General features: G+C 38.0%; 2 protein-coding genes across 2 annotated transcripts; both read left to right on the plus strand.

Annotated features, from left to right (window-relative positions):
- Positions 1-235: 235 nt before the first annotated feature.
- Positions 236-20,190, plus strand: LOC149629937 (basigin-like). Its single transcript, XM_089851613.1, has 8 exons — positions 236-395; positions 4,748-4,795; positions 15,144-15,267; positions 17,104-17,273; positions 17,351-17,464; positions 17,600-17,773; positions 18,112-18,247; positions 18,466-20,190. The coding sequence occupies exons 1-8, from the start codon at positions 347-349 to the stop codon at positions 18,515-18,517; spliced, it is 867 nt and encodes a 288-aa protein (XP_089707739.1). The 5' UTR covers positions 236-346; the 3' UTR covers positions 18,518-20,190.
- Positions 5,104-9,832, plus strand: LOC149629938 (uncharacterized). The gene is made up of 2 exons (XM_089851614.1): positions 5,104-7,477; positions 7,677-9,832. Exon 2 carries the CDS (start codon positions 7,702-7,704, stop codon positions 8,119-8,121), a length of 420 nt encoding a protein of 139 aa, XP_089707740.1. The 5' UTR covers positions 5,104-7,477; positions 7,677-7,701; the 3' UTR covers positions 8,122-9,832.
- Positions 20,191-22,142: the final 1,952 nt, after the last annotated feature.

The following is a 22,142-nucleotide window of genomic DNA, read 5'->3' on the forward strand; positions in this document are numbered from 1 at the left end:
CTGTGTCAAGCGCGCTACAAAAATAGTTCTACTGAAATTCAACGCAAATACTACTATATAATACTAATTTACTAAAATAAATTAGACACGGCCGCTATTTTTAGAATAAGAATTAAACTATTTAGAGATTTATGTAATTTGGCAACTAAGAAATGTATAAATAGAGCGTCGAATTGTGTATTGTAATCTTCCGCCGTTGGGACTTTCTCTATCTCACTGTGTGTTGTGAGCTAATTTTTTTCCCGCAATCCGCAGTCTACTTTTGCCTTTGTGCGTGAAGGTTTCGGTGGAAATTTGTGCGGACCAAAATAACAGTTTAAAACTACAATAACCTCTGATATTTACGATGTATTTGAAAGCCGCGGTATCGTTGCTACTCGTAGGATGTATAACAGGTAAATATAAAAATTATTTGTTGTAAATTTCGTTAAAATTAGCCTTAGAAAGGGAATTGTTTTTGCTAAGCCTTGGTCGAAACAATAGAGTAATGGCAGCCCTCTACCTTCGACTGTATTAAGCTCTATGGGGAAATAACATGGGGTGCCATTAGTCTATACAGGGGACGGGACTTGTTCGAAGGGAAAGCCACCCACCCGAAGGCCACGGGCGACTGTGGAAAGAATAGAGTAATGGCAGCCCTCTACCTTCGACTGTATTAAGCTCTATGGGGAAATAACATGGGGTGCCATTAGTCTATATTAGCTTAAGCCGTATAGATTAAAATCGTAGAAAAACAACGGATCATGCTAGGCTTAAATGAGAGGAATATTATTATAGAAAATTACACTTTTTGTGCTATGATTTAGGCCTAATTTTAGGCCTAATTTTGATTAGTATATTATATTAATATGTTCTGTTGTTTTTCTATAAAATTAATCGGGTTACAGTCAAAATTATTAAGTTTTATGACATTTGAATTGTTGCTAGGGGAGTTTAGGTCAAATTTAGGCCTTTTTTTTATTAAAAACGACTGGGGTTTGAGCTTAAATGTTATAAATTAAGGTTGTTTAAACTGCGGTGGCTCCAGAAAGATATATTTTTAAATTTTATTTGTCACAAAAAACCTTGAAAGGAGAAAAATAGAATTAACTTTTAAAATATAAAGAAATCCAGTTCTGTCTTGTTTCTTTATAAGAAACAAAGCTAGTTTTTATGGTCTCATTTTGCGTCTCTATCGTTGTAAAGTTTTAGGCCTATCATCTTTGCTGCTCAGTTATCGTTGACCCCATAAATTAGTAAACAATTTCGGAATTTGTTTGCTAATCTGTGGTTTTTAATGAAAGGGAAGCCTGTTTTGATAATTTTTATTTAATCTTTAACGATTCAAAAATTAATTAAACCATTTCTTTCAAAATTATCAGTGTTTTAAATTGAGAAATTTGGGGTAGCGCTAACGGAGGATTTAGTCCCTTAACTAAAATTCAAATTAGGTCTAATAACTCTTAATACAGGGTTCTTATAGATCCTGGATAAGTCAGGGATTTTAAAAATGTGGGAAAAAGTCAGGGATTTAAAGTTTTTCCCCTAAAAACTCAGGGAAAAGTCGGGGATTTAAAGTTTTTCCCCTAAAAACTCAGGGAAAAGTCGGGGATTTAAAGTTTTTCCCCTAAAAACTCAGGGAAAAGTCGGGGATTTCGTTTGGTTTATCAAACCATGATTGCTTCAAGCAATGCTTAATGGGCTCTGCGGGTAAACACGTTCTTAAAATGGTCCCAGGGATATTGGTTTCAAAATTTGGTCAGGGATAAGCTGCGTGAAAAGTATCAGGGATTTTGAATAGAAAAATTTAGTCCGAACCCTGTACTAGGGACTTGACAACGTGACGTCACAATAGCTAGAAAATATACCAAAAGGGCCTGAAAATAGCTTCTACTTTGCTAAAAGAAATACCAGAATGGCGGCAAGGGGCGGGGCTAGGCCCGATTGCCATGTCCCTATAGAGTAGTACTGAGAGGGGAGGAGCTGCGGGAACGTGACGTCAAATTGGGGTCTAAATTGTATGGCTTAAGCTGACGACTTCCAATATGGTCGCCAAAACAAACCGAGGTAAGAGATAGGAGGGTGTGACGTCACGAGAAAATTCGTGGTAGCGGACTATAGGGAGCTAACAACTGGCTAGGGGGTAGAGATAGTCTGACGTCACTCAGCCCCTCTGTGGTTGGTATTCTTGCGCGTAGAATACTGTTTCCAACCGTTAGGGTGGATGAAACTCCAGTATGAGATAGAAGGGTGTTAACGGTAATAGTTAGTATAGGGCGCTGTCGGTTAGCTGTGGGGGCATAGGGGCTAGCCCCCTGCACCCCTCTATGCATTGTAAAGGCGTTAGATAAGTGGCAATAAGTCGCAAGATGACTTGGTCCAATTAGCTAGCTAGCTGAACGTTTCAGGGTCAGAACTGTTAGCTCCCTATTGGTGTACGAGAAATTTGAGAGTAATTACCCCTCCCCTTTAACACCAGTATAGCCCATTTGATCCACGCTCACGGACGTAGGGTGCTCTTGTCGTATATTGCAAAGCAGCTAGCGTTGTGGAGCGCGTGATCGAGTGGGCTATGACACACGCCAGTTACATTTTAAATAAATACCCCATAGGCTACTTTAAATTTTTTTCCGTAAATGACGTATTTCTCAAGGTCAGGGAATATAAAATTGACTGAAAAGTTCATGGAGGGTCGGGATATTTGATTATAGAATAATGGCAGTTTTCCTGCTTTGACTGTATTAAGGTCTATGGGCAAATAACATGGGGTGCCATTAGTCTATAGTGGGAATTTATCTAGTATTTACGAAAATGGCGCGAGACAACAGGGTTGCCATGGCTCAGGGAAAACCTGGAAAAGTCAGGGAGTTTCTAAATTGGCCCTAATATGTCAGGGAATTTGATTTTTAAGTTGCTAAAATATCGTTTTAAACGTGATTTTAGTTAGATGACCTATGACCAAACAATGAAATCGCAATGTTTTAACGTTACATAATCGGAATTGTTTACTTATTTCACCCCTTCTTATATTTAAAACGATATCAATTGGGTCTTAAAAACGTCAGGGAAAACCTGGGAAAGTCAGGGAATTTGAATGAGAAGCTCTCTCTTGTGGCAACCCTGTGATAGAATGAAGCTCTACCATTTTGGGCTAACTTCACTTAACAAAATCCAAATATTTCGCTTAAGGCTTAACCAAGAAGCGATATCTAGTTTATTAGGGAGAAGGTATAGATTGGCCTCCACATTTCTAGCTCTTTATCTCCTGCAGTCCAAACAAACGTAGCCTGTCCAGACTCCGGAGTTAATCCCCGCCCCTTCTCTTAATTACAACCAGCAGCAGCATCTCATTGGTTCTTGAAACCTCACGTCAGCGTGGCGACGCCAATGACGAAAATTACAATCATATTTGTCCGTCTGAGGAGAGTGTTGCGAAATAGCCCGGCCCCCTCCTTTTACGTCCCCCCCTTGTATTTTGAAAGGGGGACTGGGACTATGGCGCCCTGCAAATACTAACTTGGGCATCTTATACCTTCTCCCTAATAACACTAGATATCGCTTCTTGGCTTAACTGAAAGAACCTTGGACCTTTTAGAACTTCTGACTCGTCAATGCTGTAAATTTGAAAATTTACAGCATTGATGTCCATAGATAGGCTAGCGTGGGTGCACTTAAGGGGCTAATCACTCTGAAATTTCTTGTACACCGAATAAGGATGGCTCGTAATCATTTTAGCACTGTGAAGGGGTGGGCTTTTTAAAACTACAAGTGATCAATTTGATACAGTCAAAGGTACGTCCTTGTACACCGCTAGCGCCCAGTGACTAGCCCCTCGGGGGATAGAGAAATGAATTCTCCCGATTCTTAACTATAACTGCCCGTCTGGGTTGGCACTAGTTTTCGTGAAAGCATCTCGTGAATGATCTGAATGGAATAGAACTATAACCTTTGCAGTCAGATCAGCGTGTTGTAAAATGCGGTTGAATCGCACTCGTGGATGACTGGCAACACTTGTTCACACACTATATAAAGGTTGACTTTGTCCTTAGAAATCGGATTCCCCGCCAAATCTTTTATGTCTAGGCTTATGTTTCACTAAATGGGCAATCCGATCCGAGTAGGAGAAAATGGGACACTTCTAAAAGAACTGTTTTCAAGCTAGCAAATGATAATACATTTACAGGGTGTTGTGTTCAGTTTCTTACATTAAATTTAAGGGGGCCATCAGTAAAACCAGGGATAGATTTAATTTTAGAAGTAGGAATGGAGAACAGAGTAAGTAATGTGGGCGGGCGTCAAAATCCCGGCTGGACCCCCATTCTTCCACGGGACGGAGAGGGGGGGGGGGTATGAAAGAAGAGGCGGGAGTGTCATAGCGACAGAGTTAGTAAAAGGAATTACGTCACTATTTTTCACCGCCGTCCCCTTCAGCAACGTCATCAAAACGTAGCTGTTTAAGTGACCTACCCAATAAGATAATTAAAACTTATCGTTACCTGTTGGAGGGAGGGGGGCTATGAGTCGGAATAACTGAAGTAAATACTCCATTCTTACTTCTAAAATTACATCTATCCCTTGTAAAACACTGTAATAATCGTGTTTAGAAACGTCTCGCTGTACTTGGATGATTTGATCCAATAATTTCACCTTTTTATGAAGACCATAGCTGCGTAGAGACCATTGACATTTTTCTCCTTTCATTGTCTTTAATTGTTGTTAATGAATAACATTTTAATTAATTAACTCATTCTTTGTTTCGTTGTTCCAGTTTTAGTTGGGGGTGACGGTGTGAAAGACACGATAGTGCGTCAAGGTGGTAAGTTTTTGCTGAGGTGTCACGTGCCACTGAGTGGCGTTCACCTGTGGTTTAAGGATGGTGTCCCCATAATGCCCAACTCCCAGAACCAGTACTTGCTGGAGCAAGAGGCGCCGCGACGCGCAGCCGCCAACCACTCCACCACTTCCCGCCTCCCCAATGACCTGTACGTCGCTGGCTCCAAGGAAGAACACTACGTAATTATGCGCCTCTCCGTGGAAAAGGCTCAGCCCATGCACACGGGCGAGTACAAGTGTAGCAGCTTCAGCCCACACGCTCGACGCATTGTCGTCCTGACTGGTAAGGCAATCATACTGACAACTACCAAACAAACCTCTACCCCCTTCGACAAACCCCCAAACCCCTCGCCCAACGTTTGTCGTTGGTTCGAACAATCGCAAGATGGCCTGCACTAACACACGCGACAGATTGTACTGCCCGTGATAGTTAAATCCTGCAAACCTGGAAAACAGGGAAAAATCAGGGAAATAAATAGTTTTCAAAAACTTCAGGGAGAAATCAGGGAAATTTCGAATTTTTAGTGAAATTCAGGGATATCAGGGAAATTTGCATCAAACAGGGGCCGAATAATAGGATTAACATTACACCCAACTTTGGAGGCTCATAACTCTGGTTCTACTAGAGATACGGGGATGTCCTTTGAGTATGTTATAGCCCTATTTATCCCCCATCCAATAATACTAAAAACTTGAGATTCGAGTGAAAAGGGGCCAAGTAATTAAGCAAAATGTTCATAAAGATCCCCCTCCATAGGATTAACGTTACACCCAACTTTGGAGGCTCGTAACTCTGGTTCTACTAGAGATACGGGGATATCCTTTGATTATGTAATAGTCATATTTGCCCCCTATCCAACCATACTAAAAAAATAGGACTACGACAAACAGGGGCCGAGTAATTAAGCAAAATGTTCATAAACATCCCCTCCAAGGGATTAACATTACACTATACTTTGGAGAATCATAACTCTGGTTCTACTAGAGATACGGGGATGTCCTTTGAGTATGTTATAGTCCAATTTGCCCCTTCCACTCAATCTGTAACCTTTGCTCCATAGGATATTCCATTTAAGGGAAAAACCTAGAAAACTCAGGGAAATTTGGTTTCCAATAGTTGAATGAACCCTGATTTAGCTTTATGAGGTGACAATGTAGTGTTTTCCTCCTACCACCTAAACTACTATTTTTTAATAACAATTAAGTAAAGGTCCTTCAAGGGTGTTGAAGAAATGTTCCTTGAAATAGACCTTTTTTGACCTAAAAAAGAGGGGGTAGGCAAACCTCAGTATCAGGACATACATTTGCCATCCATATCTGCGCACTCTCGTGATACAAAGAGACTGCAGCGCAGGCGCCAAAAAGCGAGATGGAAGGCAAAGTTTTACCCCAGTGTCTTTCCCTTTAGTTAAATCAAAATGGTCTATTAGACCCAACCAACAAATCTTTTGAATTATTATAATGGCTCAGATCTCGTTCTCGGGTTTTTGGGCGAGAAAGGGATAACCTGATTGGCTTGATTGCAATTGCCATGCGCAGAACCCGTTTTACCCCAAGAGTCAGAGTACTCTAACCCAATCAGAAAAATAAGAGATTTATTTTCGTCGCTCAACGACAGATGGTACTACACTCAACTTTTGTTAGTCACGTGATCCTATCCCTTAGATGGAGACGAGACCAAACCAACTTGTTCATTTATTTGTTGGTTGGGTCTATTGGCGTTCTACAGCTTTACATTTAGCCTGGTATATTTCCTCCCATATTGTAGTATTTTTCTGCTTAGTAGAATTTAAAAACTCAAATATTCGGTTTGATATTAGTTTTTTCCCCAAATGTAAATTACGGTATTTAACCATGTTTAAAATATGAATACTTTTGTCTGCTCTGCTACAGAATGACCAATAATTAAGACACTAATATAAATTCTGACCTTCAAGGGGTCAAAGTTCGGCAGCGAAAGATTCGAGGTCCTAATTTAGTGGCCAATCAGCGTCGAGTGTTTGTGGCCATCTTGCGATTGTAGGGACGCAATTACACACTGCTTAGGCGCATTTTTAAAACTGTGAGCTCTGTAGTCCCGCTATTTATAATTTTATTTATCATTTCTTCGTTTTTAATTTTAACACTCAAATGAAACCAATTTTTTATCCTCTCTTTTAAATTTATTTAAATAATTTTTTTTTAATTAATTTTTATCTCGTTAATGATTTTGGTTGAATTTTTTGGATAATTAGTTTGATTTGCTTTTAACTTCTAATTTGTTTTGGCACGCTGATTGCAATGATGATCATGATTTTTACCGCGCTTTTTTAACTCTGCATTTTTTGGTCTATTTTTCGTCTATTTCTTGGTAATTTTTCTATTTTGAGTTTTAGCCAGTTTTATATTATTTTATTTTGTTAAATTTATTATTTTGGTACCAAATCTCTCCACCAGGTCCGTTTTATTTTCAATTTAGGTTAAAGATTAGTTTCAAAATTAAAATGTAATTACGGTCCAATATTCCGATTTGAATCTTAACTCTGCTTTCGAATATTGAATTTTTAACAAAGGGAAACTCTCAGTGGTAATTGAAGCTTAGCTTATAATTTAAAAGATTTATTTTAGAGAATGAAATCGTTGCCTTACCAGTTTTAAATATAAGTTGTGAAGCTCCCCATCGAAAGTTGGATTTAAAGTGAATTAAGGTTAATGCGAAAGTTGAATTTAAGTGTATTAGGGTCTATGCGAAAGTTGAATTTAAGTGTATTAGGGTCTATGCGAAAGTTGGATTTAAGTGAATTAGGGTCTATGCGAAAGTTGGATTTAAGTGAATTAGGGTTTACGCGAAGGGTGGATTTGACTGAATTTGGGTTTATGCGAAGGTTGGATTTAAGTGAATTAGGGTTTATGCGAAGGTTGGATTTAAGTGAATTAGGGTTTATGCGAAGGTTGGATTTAAGTGAATTAGGGTTTACGCGAAGGTTGGATTTAAGTGAATTAGGGTTTATGCGAAGGGTGGATTTGACTGAATTTGGGTTTATGCGAAGGTTGGATTTAAGTGAATTAGGTTTTACGCGAAGGTTGGAATTAAGAGAATTAGGGTTGACGCGAAAGTTGGATTTAAGAGAATTAGGGTTGACGCGAAAGTTGGATTTGAGTGAATTAGGGTTGACGCGAAAGTTGGATTTGAGTGAATTAGGGTTGACGCGAAAGTTGGATTTGAGTGTATTAGGGTTAATGCGAAAGTTGGATTTGAGAGAATTAGGGTTAATGCGAAAATTAGGGACTGAACTGTTTTACAGTTTGACCTTTGCCCTTACAAAATAAATAGCGGTTGCGAATTTTCGGATGGAAATTGGGTTTAAGATGTTGACCAATCAACTGTGTTTAATTAAGATACATATCCTTGCAAAATTTGCAAGACTAGGGCCTATATCTAAAAATGTTTCCTTTGGTGAGAGTTTCCCTTTAATGGTTGTTAACTTTGTGCCTGCGTTTAAGGGTTTTCTTATGAGAGGCATGTTTTTAAGTTTTTGTCTCTCGGTCGGGATAAGGGACAACATATTCTATTACTAATCAATAAATCTGAGCTCAACCAACTGAACGCCGCCGCCCTGACCCAAATCCACTCCGACGCCCCACCCCCACCCCCTTAAACCCTTCTCTCGCTCTCCTCCTTCAACACTCTTCCCCCCTTCTAACCCCCCCCCAAAGGACCGCCATATTGATTTGCCCGGGGGTCCTTTCTAAAACGGGGGTGCCTTGGAAGATATCACTTTGAACCCTTTCCTTAAAGGGAAAATGAATTTCATGAAATATAAATAAATAAAACGTTTTAATCGCTAATTTATAATTATTTATTACTTTTAAATCGTATAATGACATATGAAGAATAATTATAAAATTTAACCAATTATAATTAAGCCTAGTAAAAAAAATTAAATTATAATCAATAAAAATAATAATTAAAATAAAATATAAAAAATGATAATTAAAATAAAATATAAAAAATGATAATTAAAATAAAATATAAAAAATGATAATTAAAATAAAATATAAAAAATGATAATTAAAATAAAATATAAAAAATATTATTAAATAAAGGATCTCTTATAACTTGATTCATTTTCCCTTTAAAATAAAGGTACGAGGAGATAAAAAAAATGGCGGGGATGGTGTTTGTAATGATGAGGGCAAGGTGTTTTGAATGTTCGCTTCTCACAAAAATTGTGCATTGAAATAGCTTTGTTTTTTCTGGTGTGATTGCATGTGTTTTTTGTAAAAATCGTAAGGTCGCATTTGTTCGTGATTTTTACCTTGTTTTGAAAATTTTGAAAATTTATTTCACTTAATTTCTCTATTTTTGATGGTGCACCCTTCAATATTTGATTATTTAAATCGACCATTTTCAAATAAATTTTCAGTTTAATGCTGATTAAAATTGCGCGTGATTTAATTGAAAAAGGTCCATTTGTTAAATTAAGTTGTGGGTGTTTAGACTAAAATTATCTAGGCTAGTTTATTATTATTATTATTGCTAACGTCGGAATTCTGCGTTCAATTTTTAAATGATGGTGACGTAGGCCTATGTCGAGTTCTAGAATATTTTTTTATGGATTCTAACCTTTGTTATTGTACGCTGAAAAGTTTCTAATTACGAGGAGGTTACAATTACTAACAAAGCATTAATTACACTCATTTAAACCGGGAATCCACGCGGCTAGAATCATTGCGCGAGGCAGGGTAGGAAATAAGCGCAGGACACTGGACATTGTCCAATAAAATTTAATTTAAAAATGTCCCATATTTTTTTTAAGAACTACGGGGGTCACTGGACATTTTGACCAATAGATTTTTTTCAGAAGTTTTGATAGCTTGACTATGAATTAAGATGCGACACTATTTTTGCACTGTACTCCAGTGGACAATGTCCAATAAATTTTTAAGGTCAAAGGCAGGGTTCGTACGGAACCTGGAAAACCTGGATAAGTCAGGGATATGGATAATAGGGGAATAAATCAGGGATTTAAAAGTTTTTCCTAAAAAAGTCAGGGATACGTCAGGGATTTCGTTTGGTATATCGAGCCATGCTTCGAGCAATGCTAAATATGAGACAGGTGTGATGAAGTGGGCTCTGGTAAACACCTTAAAAAGGTCAGGGATATTGCCAAAATTTGGTCAGTGATAACCTGGAAAAAGTCAGGGATTTTCAATATAAAAATTTCGTCCGAACCCTGAAAGGGGGCATCACTGGACTCGTGTCCTATAAGAATTCTATCTTATTTCCGGCCCTGATTGCGCCTGGCTTGTAATTATGATGTTTTACTAATTCTGTGATTTCATTGGTTTTGGTAGTTGCAACGCGTGTTCCTAGGCGCGTAGGCGAGGCTTCGCGAGTTGAAATAGGTCATACACACATGATTTACAACAAAATCCATCAAGAAGTGATATCTAGTTTATTAAGGAGAAGGTATAAGATGCCCAAGTATTCGAAGGCGCCATAGTCCCATGCAGTCCCCCTTTCAAAATACAAGAGGGGGGAGGTAAAAGGAGGGGACCGGGCTATTTCGCTACACTCTCCTCAGTCGGACAAATATCACTTCTTGGTTTAGTTTATCAAGAACCACTCGTGTAAACGCGCGGAAACTTTTTAGTATGTGATAACAAAGTGTCGACATACATACGTCGCTATCATTTTTATAAAAGGTCAATTATCGGGGTCACCAACGCAAACTTTCGCACGGTTTTTCTTTATCCATTTTATATTTTTATTATTTTTTGGGTATCAACGCTTAATCAGTTTTATTACGTAATATAATTATTTTAAATTTCAATTTCCGTCTAGCATGTTATCATTTTAATGTTTAATCAGGGATAGATTTAATTTTAGAAGTTGGAATGGAGAACGGAACGGTTAGTATTTACTTCAGTTATTCCGACTCATAGCCCACCTAGTATCGAGTCCCTCCCCCCAACACGTAATAACGAAATTTTAAATTATCTTATTGGGTAGCTCACTTAAACCCTACGTTTTGATGACGGGGACGGCGGAAAATAGTGACGTAATTCCTTTTTACCTCTGTCGTTATGACCCTTCCCCCTCTTCTTTCATACGCCCCCCCCCTTTCCGTCCCGTTGAATAATGGGGGTCCGGCCGGGATTTTGATTACTAAATCTGTTCTCCATTCCTACTTCTGAAGTTAAATCTATCCCTGGTAATTCAGTATTAAATTTAATACTCAATTTTCGCATCGCAGGCTACAAAAATATAAATTATTTATTTATATCAGAGCTCACGTTTAAATGAACCTAAGTAATTAATTGTAATTAATTAAAAAGGTGGAGGTGGAGGTAATTGTTGCATATTGCCTTTCCAAGTCATTATGACAATTATGTAGCTGTTCTTCTTCTGTTTTAATTTATTTATTTATATATTTATTATTTATTTATTTTTCACTCGTCAATATTTATTGTTTATCGCCCCGCCCCTTCCCCCCGCTATGTGGACATCATTTTTATTAATTTATTTATTTGTTTATTATTTATTATTTTGGTTCTTATTCCCACTTGTTGTTTATTTATTTATTTATTTGTTTATTTTTGAATACGTAGCCCTAATATTTGGCAGACAAATATTAATTTTTAAAACAAGTATTTAGAAATATTTAAGCTGTACTTATTTATTTATTTATTTAGTAATTAGGTTTAAACGAATATTTCGTTTATTATTCATAATCCGCAGTGTTTATTATTTATTTACGCGACTTTTTCGGCGATTTCTTTTGTTAAGCTTACATGTCCATTCAGTCTAAAGTCATAAGTTTATGAGATACGTTCCTTCCATAAGTATGACACTTCCTATACAAGTTCGCAATGCTACTGAGAGACTTACAGTTCTCTAGATAACTAGTTCGAGGGAGAACTAGGGAAGCGTGTCAATTGAAGTCCGAAACTCTGTGGTGGTTAATTTTGCGGTACTTCCATCTAGTTCCTATTTAGTCCGCATTACTAAGCCCCCTTTGACAGCAGCGCCCCACCAGGCCTCCCTCGCTTTACCTCCTTGAATCTATGACCTACCTCACTCAATCACTTCGAAATTACAAGCTCCAGTTTCTAAGTTACCAGTGACAAACTTATGGAAGGAACATATCTTATGAACTTATGATGTAAAATCTTACAAACTTATGATGTAAAATCTAACGTAGCCTTCGGTGAATTTTAAAATAGCCAAATTCAAGCTTTTAAAACTTTGCATACATCGCCTGCTAAAGTGTAGCTCACTCGATCACGCGTTTTTTAAGGCAAGGCGTGATCGAGTAAGCTATGGCTAAAGAAAAGGCGCCATCTCGACACAGCCCGAAATTGAAACTGAAAATTTTCAAACTAAACCCGCGAATCGTTGACGAGTGTCGAAATACTTTGGCGACTTCACTGACAGGAACGTAAGAGTTTAGTTGTCTGAATGGGCGGCCTTAATACGAATTTTAGGGCCTTTTTGAAGCGTTTCCCCTCGTGAACAGCCTCGCTAGATGTCGCTCTGAGTCATAGCCCACTCGATCCGCGCTCGTGGACGCTATGCACGAGCACCTTGCATCGTGATGCGCGTGATCGAGTGGGCTATGTCTGAGCGTAAAGCGAGGTTTGGCGTGATTTATGAAAGTCGTACGCAAGGCGGCGCTTCGAAAGGCGCTAGTGCGTAATAAGCTTTATTTATTTATGTTAAATATTATGGCTAGATTAGAGCAAAAGCGCTCGCTAAATCTGTCTTGATTTTGAAGATATAAGAACCCCGAACTTTTGTCTCGTTACCTATTTAATTTTTGTAATTGCCAGTTACGATTGACTTAACGCTCTCTAACTATAATCCACCTTATTCCCTTTCGCCGGAAGTTAGGCTTAGCTCGGGATTCATGGGGGTGAGTAACGGGAAGAAATTCGTCTGTCGTCTGCTACAAAAGCCAAAAATATGTACTGTAGCGGACGACAAACGAAGTTCTTCCCGTTACTCACCCCCATGAATCCCGAGCTAAGCCTAACTTCCGGCGAAAGGGAATAAGGTGGATTAGGTATCAACAGAATTATATAATACAGTTTTCAGACTAGGATTAGTACCATTTACACCGGGAGGTTAGGCAACTTGGCGGAAAAAGTGCGGTACCAAGTAGCCTCGCCTCCTGCAGTGTAAATGGTATCAATACTCCTTGTTTGAAAACTATGTATACTTCTCTTAGAGAGAAGTGAATTGTTGCATGATTCTTCCCGACATCATTTTAGATTTCGAGTTCGCAAGGTTACTAAAACCGAATCACATACACGATAAATAGTTCCCGCTCATCATTACTCTATTAGCGCTGCTTAACTATTTGCCAAGGCGTATGAATGCGCTTGTGGAGGATTTTTGTCCCACGTCAAGACAATCAAGGTTTGTGTCTATTTGATTGCTGAGGATTTAGTAAATACCAAACAGTTGTGATAGAATTCACTCTAGCACGGTGCGATAGTTACCCATCTGAAGTTAGTTTAATGAGCGAGAGAGCAAACAAAATGGTGCCATGAGCCCGGGAAGAGTCATGTTACGTAATTAAAGTATTAAGAAGATACAGAGCGTCACGCTTCTTCTATTATCCCCTTCTGGCTGGTAATACCTACGATTTAAAATCGTTGAAAATTTATTTTTAAATATTTCAAGTTTAGGGAATTTAGGAACGACTAATTTGTCAGTTAGTTGAAATCTAGCTAGGCCTAAACATAGTTGCGTAGTTTTGAGGACTCCAATATTTTATTTCTTAACCTGGTTTAGATCAATAAATCAAACCAGCTATTTGATAGTTTAGAATCGGACGTTTATTCCAAATTTTAAGAACTAGGTAATCGAAATGAATTTGAATATCGATTTTATAAAAACGAAATATTCTCGAAATATCTATCAAGTAGGTCAATACAGGTAGTCTTCGTACATTTTCTGTGGATTTATCTTTAAAAATGAATACCTAAAACCAGAAGGGGATAATAGAAGAAGGATGACACTCTGTATCCTCTTAATGCTTTAGTTATGTAACGTCATTCTTCCCAGGCGAGGGAGCCCTTTTAGTTTTCTCTCCCGCTCATCAAACTCCGGATAGGCATCGCACCGTAAGGTGAATTCTATAGTTGTTTGGCACTAAATCCCCAGCAATCATCCCACAAACCTCGTCTTGACGTGGGACAAAAATGCGCAAGCGCGTCTTGCCAAATATTTAAACGCTAATAGAGTAATGATGAGGGAACTATTTATCACGTATGCGATTCGCTTTAGTAACCTTGCTCTAAATGTTCCGATGTTGGGAAGAGTGACGTTACACTTAACCCGCTTTGGTACACTTCTCTCGAAGAGAAGTATTATATACTTCTGCTAAAACTCTATTTCGGTTTCCAAAGAAAAGTAGATCAATATTGTATCGGCAGTAGTCGAGTTTTATTGGAACAAAAAAAATTCAAAATGATAAAGGGGGGGGGGTTGTTCCATTTTAGGGTTAACTGTTCCAAATTTGGGCTGTCATCTAGTTTATTTTTAAAATTATTTGCTGGAAAAGTAGGCTAAGGCTTCGTAGCAGTCTGAAAATGGGTGCAATCGATCGGCAATAATTCAGTGTCTTTAGCTATTATTTATATCTGACTTTTCAAAGAACGTTCCGAGATAGGTGTAGGAGTACTTACTGACCAAAGTCAAAATCAGTTTGATCGCTTTTAATACGTTTAAGAATTTCGTACTGGCAATCGAATTAACTTCGGTACCTACCACGTTACCCATGGACACGTTTTATCATAAGTTTATAAGATATTGTCCATAAGTTTGACACTTCCCATACTTCGTAATTTTAGAGACTTACAGCTCAAGCTAGTTCAAGAAGAATATACTTCACTCGGTTTTGTAGTCCATCTTACTATTTAGTCTGCATTACTAAGCGACCTTTGACAGCAGCGCCACACCAGGCGTCTTCGCTTTACCTATCGAATCTAGGACCTATACCTCATTCACTTCAAAATTACAAACTCCAGTTTCTAAGTTACCAGAATTTACAAACTTATGGAATGAACATATCTTATAAACTTATGATGATTTTATTGAATCACCAAAATTAAAATTAAAAATAAAATTTCCCATTTCTAATTACGAACTTGATGTCGGGGGAAAATCCCCTAAGTTCAGAATAACCTTACTCGAGTTATAGACGTTGAAATTGAAGTGATACTTGGTTTTGAAAAATTCCCCCCAAATGTGTAATTTAAGAGAGAAGAATTTTATGGCATCATCTGGTGTGTGTTTTCCCCCAAAACCTTTTTCTTTTTGTGTATTTACTAAATAACAGATAGTATGGTGCAAACCAACGAAAAGGAACAGGGTGCAGGCATCGTTTTAGAAGTCAATAAACCCTTGGTTCTTCAGTGCAATATCTCCGATCCCAGCATCGCCGATGATTTGACCTTGAAATGGTAAGCTAATGTACCATCAGGTGGTATACCCCTTCTAGTTTTAGGTCGGGTTGAGTTTAAGTTTGATTGGGTTTCGTTCGATAAGGGTCGTTTAAGGTCAAGTTTGATTGGGGTTTCGTTCGATAAGGGTCGTTTAAGGTCAAGTTTGATTGGCCTGGGTTCCGTACAGTAAGGGTCGTTTAAGGTCAAGTTTGATTGGCCTGGGTTCACCTCGAGATAATTTAGGTCCGATCAGGTTCGGTCGGGGTTCGTTACGATGTCATCCATACTATTCTGGAAAGTAACCCGAGCCCTGACGTTTAAGCTCCATTTCCTAGACTTGACCAGTGTTTAGCTGGGTCTCGTACATAATCCCCCTGGACATAATCCCCCCGGACAAAATCCCCCTATTTTGGATTTGCCAAGACTTTTTCCCCCCGATTTTAGACGTGTTTGTACAAAATCCCCCCAGAGAAAACGTCCAGGACAAAATCCCCCAAAAGGAAAACTGTTCAACAAAATCCTACCGAAAGGATCATTTTATTGAAAATCCCCCAGATAATAGGCATTTAGAAGTAAAGGTAAACGGAAGCCCAAATCCAAAGATTATCTTTAATAATAATGCAAAAGTATAATTCACAAGAGTGAAAGGTATTGCAAACAATGTTCCTAAACCAAAAGAAATAAACTACAGATTTTGTTTTAACTTATTTCCAAAATTCCAATATTTTGGAAAAGGCGGCATTTTATGGTTAGTCATCAATATTTTGGAAAAGGCGGAAATTTATGGTTAGTCAGCGATATTTTGGAAAAGGCGGAAATATATGGTTAGTCAACGATATTTTGTAAAAAGGCGGAAATTTATGGTTAGTCAGCAATATTTTGGAAAAGGGGGAAATTTATGGTTAGTCAGCGATACTTTGGAAAAGGGGGAAATTTATGGTTGGTCAGCGATATTTTGGAAAAGGCGGAAATTTGTGGTTAGTCAAAAATATTTTTGAAAAGGCGGCAATTTATGGTTAGTCGGCAATATTTTGGAAAAGGCGGAAATTTATGGTTAGTCAGCAATATTTTGGAAAAGGCAAATTTATGGTTAGTCAGCAATATTTTGGAAAAGGCGGAAATTTATGGTTATCAGCAGTATTTTGGAAAAGGGGAAATTTATGGTTAGTCAGCGATATTTTGGAAAAGGCTGAAATTTAGGGTTAGTCAGCGATATTTTGGAAAAGGCGGAAATTTATAATTAGTCAGCGATATTTTGGAAAAGACGAAAATTTATGGTTAGTCAGCGATATTTTGGAAAAGGCGGAAATTTATAGTTAGTCAGCGATATTTTGGAAACGGCGGAAATTTATAGTTAGTCAGCGATATTTTGGAAAAGGCGGAAATTTATGGTTAGTCAGCGATATTTTGGAAAAGGCGGAAATTTATGGTTAGTCAGCGATATTTTGGAAAAGGCGAAAATTTATGGTTAGTCGGCAATTCATACTATTTTCTCCATCATTGGTTCCGCTTTTCCTCGTAGGGGGAATACTACTATTTTTACTACTATCCTACTAAAAACATTTCCACTGAGGAAAACGACCTCTAAAATAGGAATGACCCCTGAAGGGTTCTTCTCCAAGGTGGGGATTTCGTTCCGTAAGCGGGGGATTTCGTCTCCAATTTGGGAGGGATTTTGTCTCCAGTTTGGGGGGATTTTGTCTGCAAATGGGGGGATTTTGTCTTTGGACGGGGGGAAATTTTTGGGGGATTATGTCCAGGGGGATTATGGGAGTCACCCGTGTTGAGCAAGAAATGAAATTTTTCATTGCGAGTAGGCGATATTAAACATTAGTCTAAATGCGTTGCCAACAGGAAAAAGGACCACGTTCTACTTAGCGACAGCGATACCATCAAGATTGAGTTGTCGAATAATTCTCTAATCATCAACAAACCCAATGAGAACAACCACACTGGATTGTACTCTTGCATTTTTGAGGATTCCGAATCCAAAGCCTTCGCTAACGCCACCATCATTGTTTCCAGTAAGTATTACACGTTCACTACACTCTTGCTCCTCTTGTTAAACATTAGTAACTAACGTTGACTCGTACCATTGCAGCCAGACCATCGGTGGAAGCTTTTCACAAGTCTCTTAATTTGGTACAAGGCGATAGATTGGTGCTCAACTGCAAATTCGGAGGCATTCCCGCTCCAGATATCTCCTGGTTGAAAGGTAACCATTGGTTTTTCACAGATTTTCTTGTTCTTGCTCTTGTTAGGCAATTTAGGCGATGGTACCATATGATTTATATCAAATTAATTGTGACCGGCAACCCTGAGAAATTTTGCGTCTTTAATGTTTTCTCAGATGACCAACCTCTAAACATGAGCGACACCAGAATTTCAATTACTCAAGAGCCGGGCTCCAAAGTCTCAACATTGAAAATTGACGATCTAGATTATCCCGATCGTGCCGATTACACTTGCAGAGTTAGCATTGGCGAAGATATTGTTAACACCACCATTCTAGTCAGAGTAAAAGGTCAGTACAACCCTTTATTTCGTCGGGTGTTTAATAATAGCGTCGGGTGTTTAATAATAGCGTCGGGTGTTTAATAATAGCGTCGGGTGTTTAATAATAGCGTCGGGTGTTTGATTATGGCGCCGAGTGTTTGATAATGGCGCCGAGTGTTTGATAATGGCGCCGAGTGTTTGATAATGGCGCCGAGTGTTTGATAATGGCGCCGAGTGTTTGATAATGGCGCCGGGTGTTTGATAATGGCGCCGGGTGTTTGATAATGGCGCCGGGTGCTGAATAACGGCGCCGGGGGTTTAACAATGGCGCTGGGTGCTTAATTTGAATTCCTGTGTACTTGACAGATCGTTTAGCCGCTCTCTGGCCCTTTTTGGGAATTTGCGCCGAAGTGGCTATTCTTTGCACCATTATTTTCGTCTACGAGAAGAAACGGGCAAAGCCTGAATTTGATGATAATGACGTTGATAACATGGCTAATAAGTAAGTTCAAATTACTAACAAATACACACCTTATTTCCGATTCTATAAAATGTATGTAGATCACGAATAGTCTCCTAGTATCCTTACAGTTTTAATTCTAAAATTGGTTAAATATCAAGGCCATTGTTTTGCGTCTGCTTTATCAATAACCATTCTCATTTTAAACCGAGTGAAATCACGTGTCATAATCTCCAATTTCTCCAAATTTCCAATTTCAGGAAAAACGTTGCGGATCAAAAAGAAGGACACGACGTGAGACAACGAAAATGATAAACCAACAAGAACTGAGAAGAGACTTCGTTTTCCTTTGTCTTAATTTTAAAATAAAATCTACTAGAGGAGAGATGAAATGATTCCCATTCCGTTAAACAAACAAAGCTCGTTAAATATTTTTTAAATCAAAAAATAAAAAAAAAATTAACGGGATTTTTTTAACTAAAAACTTAGGAACATTTTTTTTTCAGAATATATTAAAAATAAATAATTTCAAGACTTAAGTTATTAGAATTTTTTAGCTCTTTTTTTAGTTATAATTGAGAACTTAATTTTAATTATTTAGTTCCCCCTCTCCCAAGTAACCATCCGCCATTAAAATTAATTATAATCAAATTAGGTTAAAATTAAATAAAAAGTTTAAAACCTTTTTTTTTAATTGTTTAGTTTTTAATTTAACAAAACGAGGTTAAAGAATAATTAAAAGTCAATTTTAATTTAATCAAACTCAATTAAATTAAAAAATTATTTAATTGAACGCGATCAAATTATAATTAAAATTAATTAAAAAATCGGATTTTAATGAAACAACTTAACGTTAAATTAAAAATTAAAAAACTACTTTGTACATAAGTGTATAAATGTTCATAAAATTACCCAAATTTAGTAGATCCTCATTTTATGTGATAAGTAAGTTTAAAAATTAAAAATAACCGACTCTCTAATTAAAAATTAACAATATTAATGAACAAAATTCAACGCAGCTTCCCTAATTTTATTTTTCTTAATTTCTTTTCTGTCAATTTTAATCCAACTAAATAATTAATCTTAATTTAACATCTTTTTTTTTTTAACATTCCCAAAAAAATGCATTTTAATTTTTAGATTAGTTCATTTTATTTTCAATTACATTGTCTGTCATTCAATCAGTTAAGTGTTTCTTCCAAATATCTGGCTTCAGATCACGGCCATAGTAGAGGGAAAGGATCCTTACTCGTAGGTAATGACGTCATTATGACGAAAAAGTAACGTTTTTGAAACTAACACCAGGGGTGTGCGGGTACCCAAGTCCCAATTTTAAGCCTTTGCCAATACCTGTCTGAGTCTGACGGGTCCAGTTCATGACGTTACTGCGCATGTTTCAATACTTGTGCCTTTCATAATTAAATAATTTAATTAGTAACAAGTTATTAATTAATTAATATTGTTTAATGAATTACACAAGATGGGATAATGGCTTAGCTTTGAAATCTAGCTTTTAATTGGACTGTAAGGAAAAACAAAGAGACCCGAAACGTAATTTTAGGGATTTTGCTGGACCCGAGGACGGGTAATTGAAAATTGGACCCGATTAACTTTTCAATTACCTGAAGTTTACCCTACACGGCTACACCCAAAAATCTGGACCCGCACAGCCCTGCAACAGACAAAAGCTTGGAAAAATTAAATTGAAAACTGGCCTTAAGTGTCGAAACTTCGTTATTACAGAAAACATTTGCCCTCTTCAGAACCGGTTATTATAATTATTATTTTAGTAAAGTTAAAAGGAAATATCGCTGGAAATGAATTAAATTAAGTTAATTAAACGAGAGAGGTTAATTAATTATTAGGCATATTATTAATATTATAAATGAAATATACTTGGATTGTTGATCAATGTATTTGGTTACCAGATTGATGATTACGCCAAAGAACTACATTATCAAATAAAAGCTATACGACATTTTTCATATACGCCTCTCACTCTCTCTATCACACACTCCCATAAGTTGATAAGATATGTTCAGGGTTCATACAAACCTGGAAAACCGGGAAAACCTGGAAAAATCAGGGAAATAAAAAGTTGACGAAAAATTCAGGGAAATTTCGTATTTTTAGTAAAATTCAGGTAAATCAGGGAAATTTGCGTCAAACAAGGGCCGAGTAATTAAGAAAAATGTTCATAAACATTCCCTCCATAGGATTAACATTACACTATACTTTGGAGGCTCATAACTCTGGTTCTACTAGAGATACGGGGATGTCCTTTGAGTATGTTATAGTCCTATTTATCCCCCCCTGCTACGGGAAAAACCTGGGAAACTCAGGGAAGTATATAGGCAAAAACCTGGAAATGTCAGGGAAATTTGTTTTCCAAAAGTTGTATGAACCCTGTATGTTGGCCATAAGTTGGTCCGTGGATAGATTTAATCTTAGAAGTAGGAATGGAGAACGGTTAGTTTTTCCGACTCATAGCCCACCCAGTGTAGATATGCCCCTCCCTCCCTCCAACACGTAACGAAAAGTTTAAATTATCTTATTGGCTGCTCACTTAAATAGCTACGTTTTGATGACGTTGCTGATGGATACGGTGGCTAAAAATAGTGACGTAATTCCTTTTGTACCTCTGTCGCTATGACCCTCCCGCCTCTGCTTTCTTAACCTTCCCCCCTCCGTCCCGGGTAAGGGGGGTCTGGCACTTTGACGCGCGCCCCCACATTACTCTGTTCTCCATTCCTACTTCTAAAATTAAATTTATGCCTGGTTTGTCACTGGGTAATGATAGCTTGTGTGCCAAATAAAAATAATCTAGATGCAGAAATGGAATTGGCGAACATTTTTTCATGGCGCCCGACTAAGGTAAACTTGTCTGTCGTTCGTGTATTTCATCTCCGCAAACAGATTGTCAACGTTTGTAACTTTATATAATGATACATTCATCCAAAACGGCCGCCGCCACCACCAAGATGGCGGCCAATGCCATCATCCCAAATTCAGACCTGGAAGACTCAACCAAAAACCATGGTCCTGCCCAAGGTTAGTAAAGTATAAATAGCTATAATTGCGGGAGTTACGGGGACGTGACGTCAATATTGGTACTCTAAAAATAGAGCTAGCTCAGAAACCTTACTATGACCAACAGTTATTATAAACTCCTGGTGTGACGTCACACCCATCGAACCAAACATGGCCATCCACTGCCAAAGCTAAGCCCGTGACGTTTTACCTAGGCACTGACGTTACAACTGAGATCTATTGTATGGCCTGCGCTAACGAACGACTTCCAATATGGTCGCCAAAACCGAGGTAGGAGGGTGTGACGTAGTAGCATGTCACGTAGTAGCAGCTGTACAATACAATTTCCCATAGAGTCCTTATTCTTAGACAAGTATGGATTCTCGCTCTTCAAACGAAGACGTTTTAAAGCATTCTAGAAAAGCAGTTCATTTTCAGAAAGAATAATTCGCACACTCAACAGAGCTTTATCAGTTGCGACGTCAAAACGTCACGGGCGTAGCTTTGGCAGTGGGCAGCCATGTTTGGTACCACTTTGGTTCTATTTGCGGGTAGCGTGGGTGACGTCACACACTAAGGCTTCTGAACTAGCTCTATGGGCGCGGCTTTACGTTTCCTCACTCGGTTTATATTCCACTTTTACGAAGGGAGTCTTTGGATCAGACTTAGAAATAGCACACGTCCACTGGTCCAAAACCAGTTTATTAATTGCTTGGACTAGTTTTTTAATTCAAAAAGTGTATGGGGTTACTGGTCCTCGGGACCAGTTTATTAATTGCAAATCTATAGGAGAACAAAGGCTGGGACCACTCCGTAGACCAGTTTATTATTTCGGACACTAGGGGGGGGGGTCACTGGTCCCAAGGAGTAGTTTAAAAATTAACCTTATTTCTAAGTCTGCTTTGGA

Source organism: Phalangium opilio, unplaced genomic scaffold (assembly GCF_054372755.1).
Source record: "Phalangium opilio isolate 3A_F unplaced genomic scaffold, DU_Popi_V2 ptg000105l_1, whole genome shotgun sequence".
In the NCBI taxonomy this organism is placed as follows: Eukaryota; Metazoa; Arthropoda; class Arachnida; order Opiliones; family Phalangiidae; genus Phalangium; species Phalangium opilio.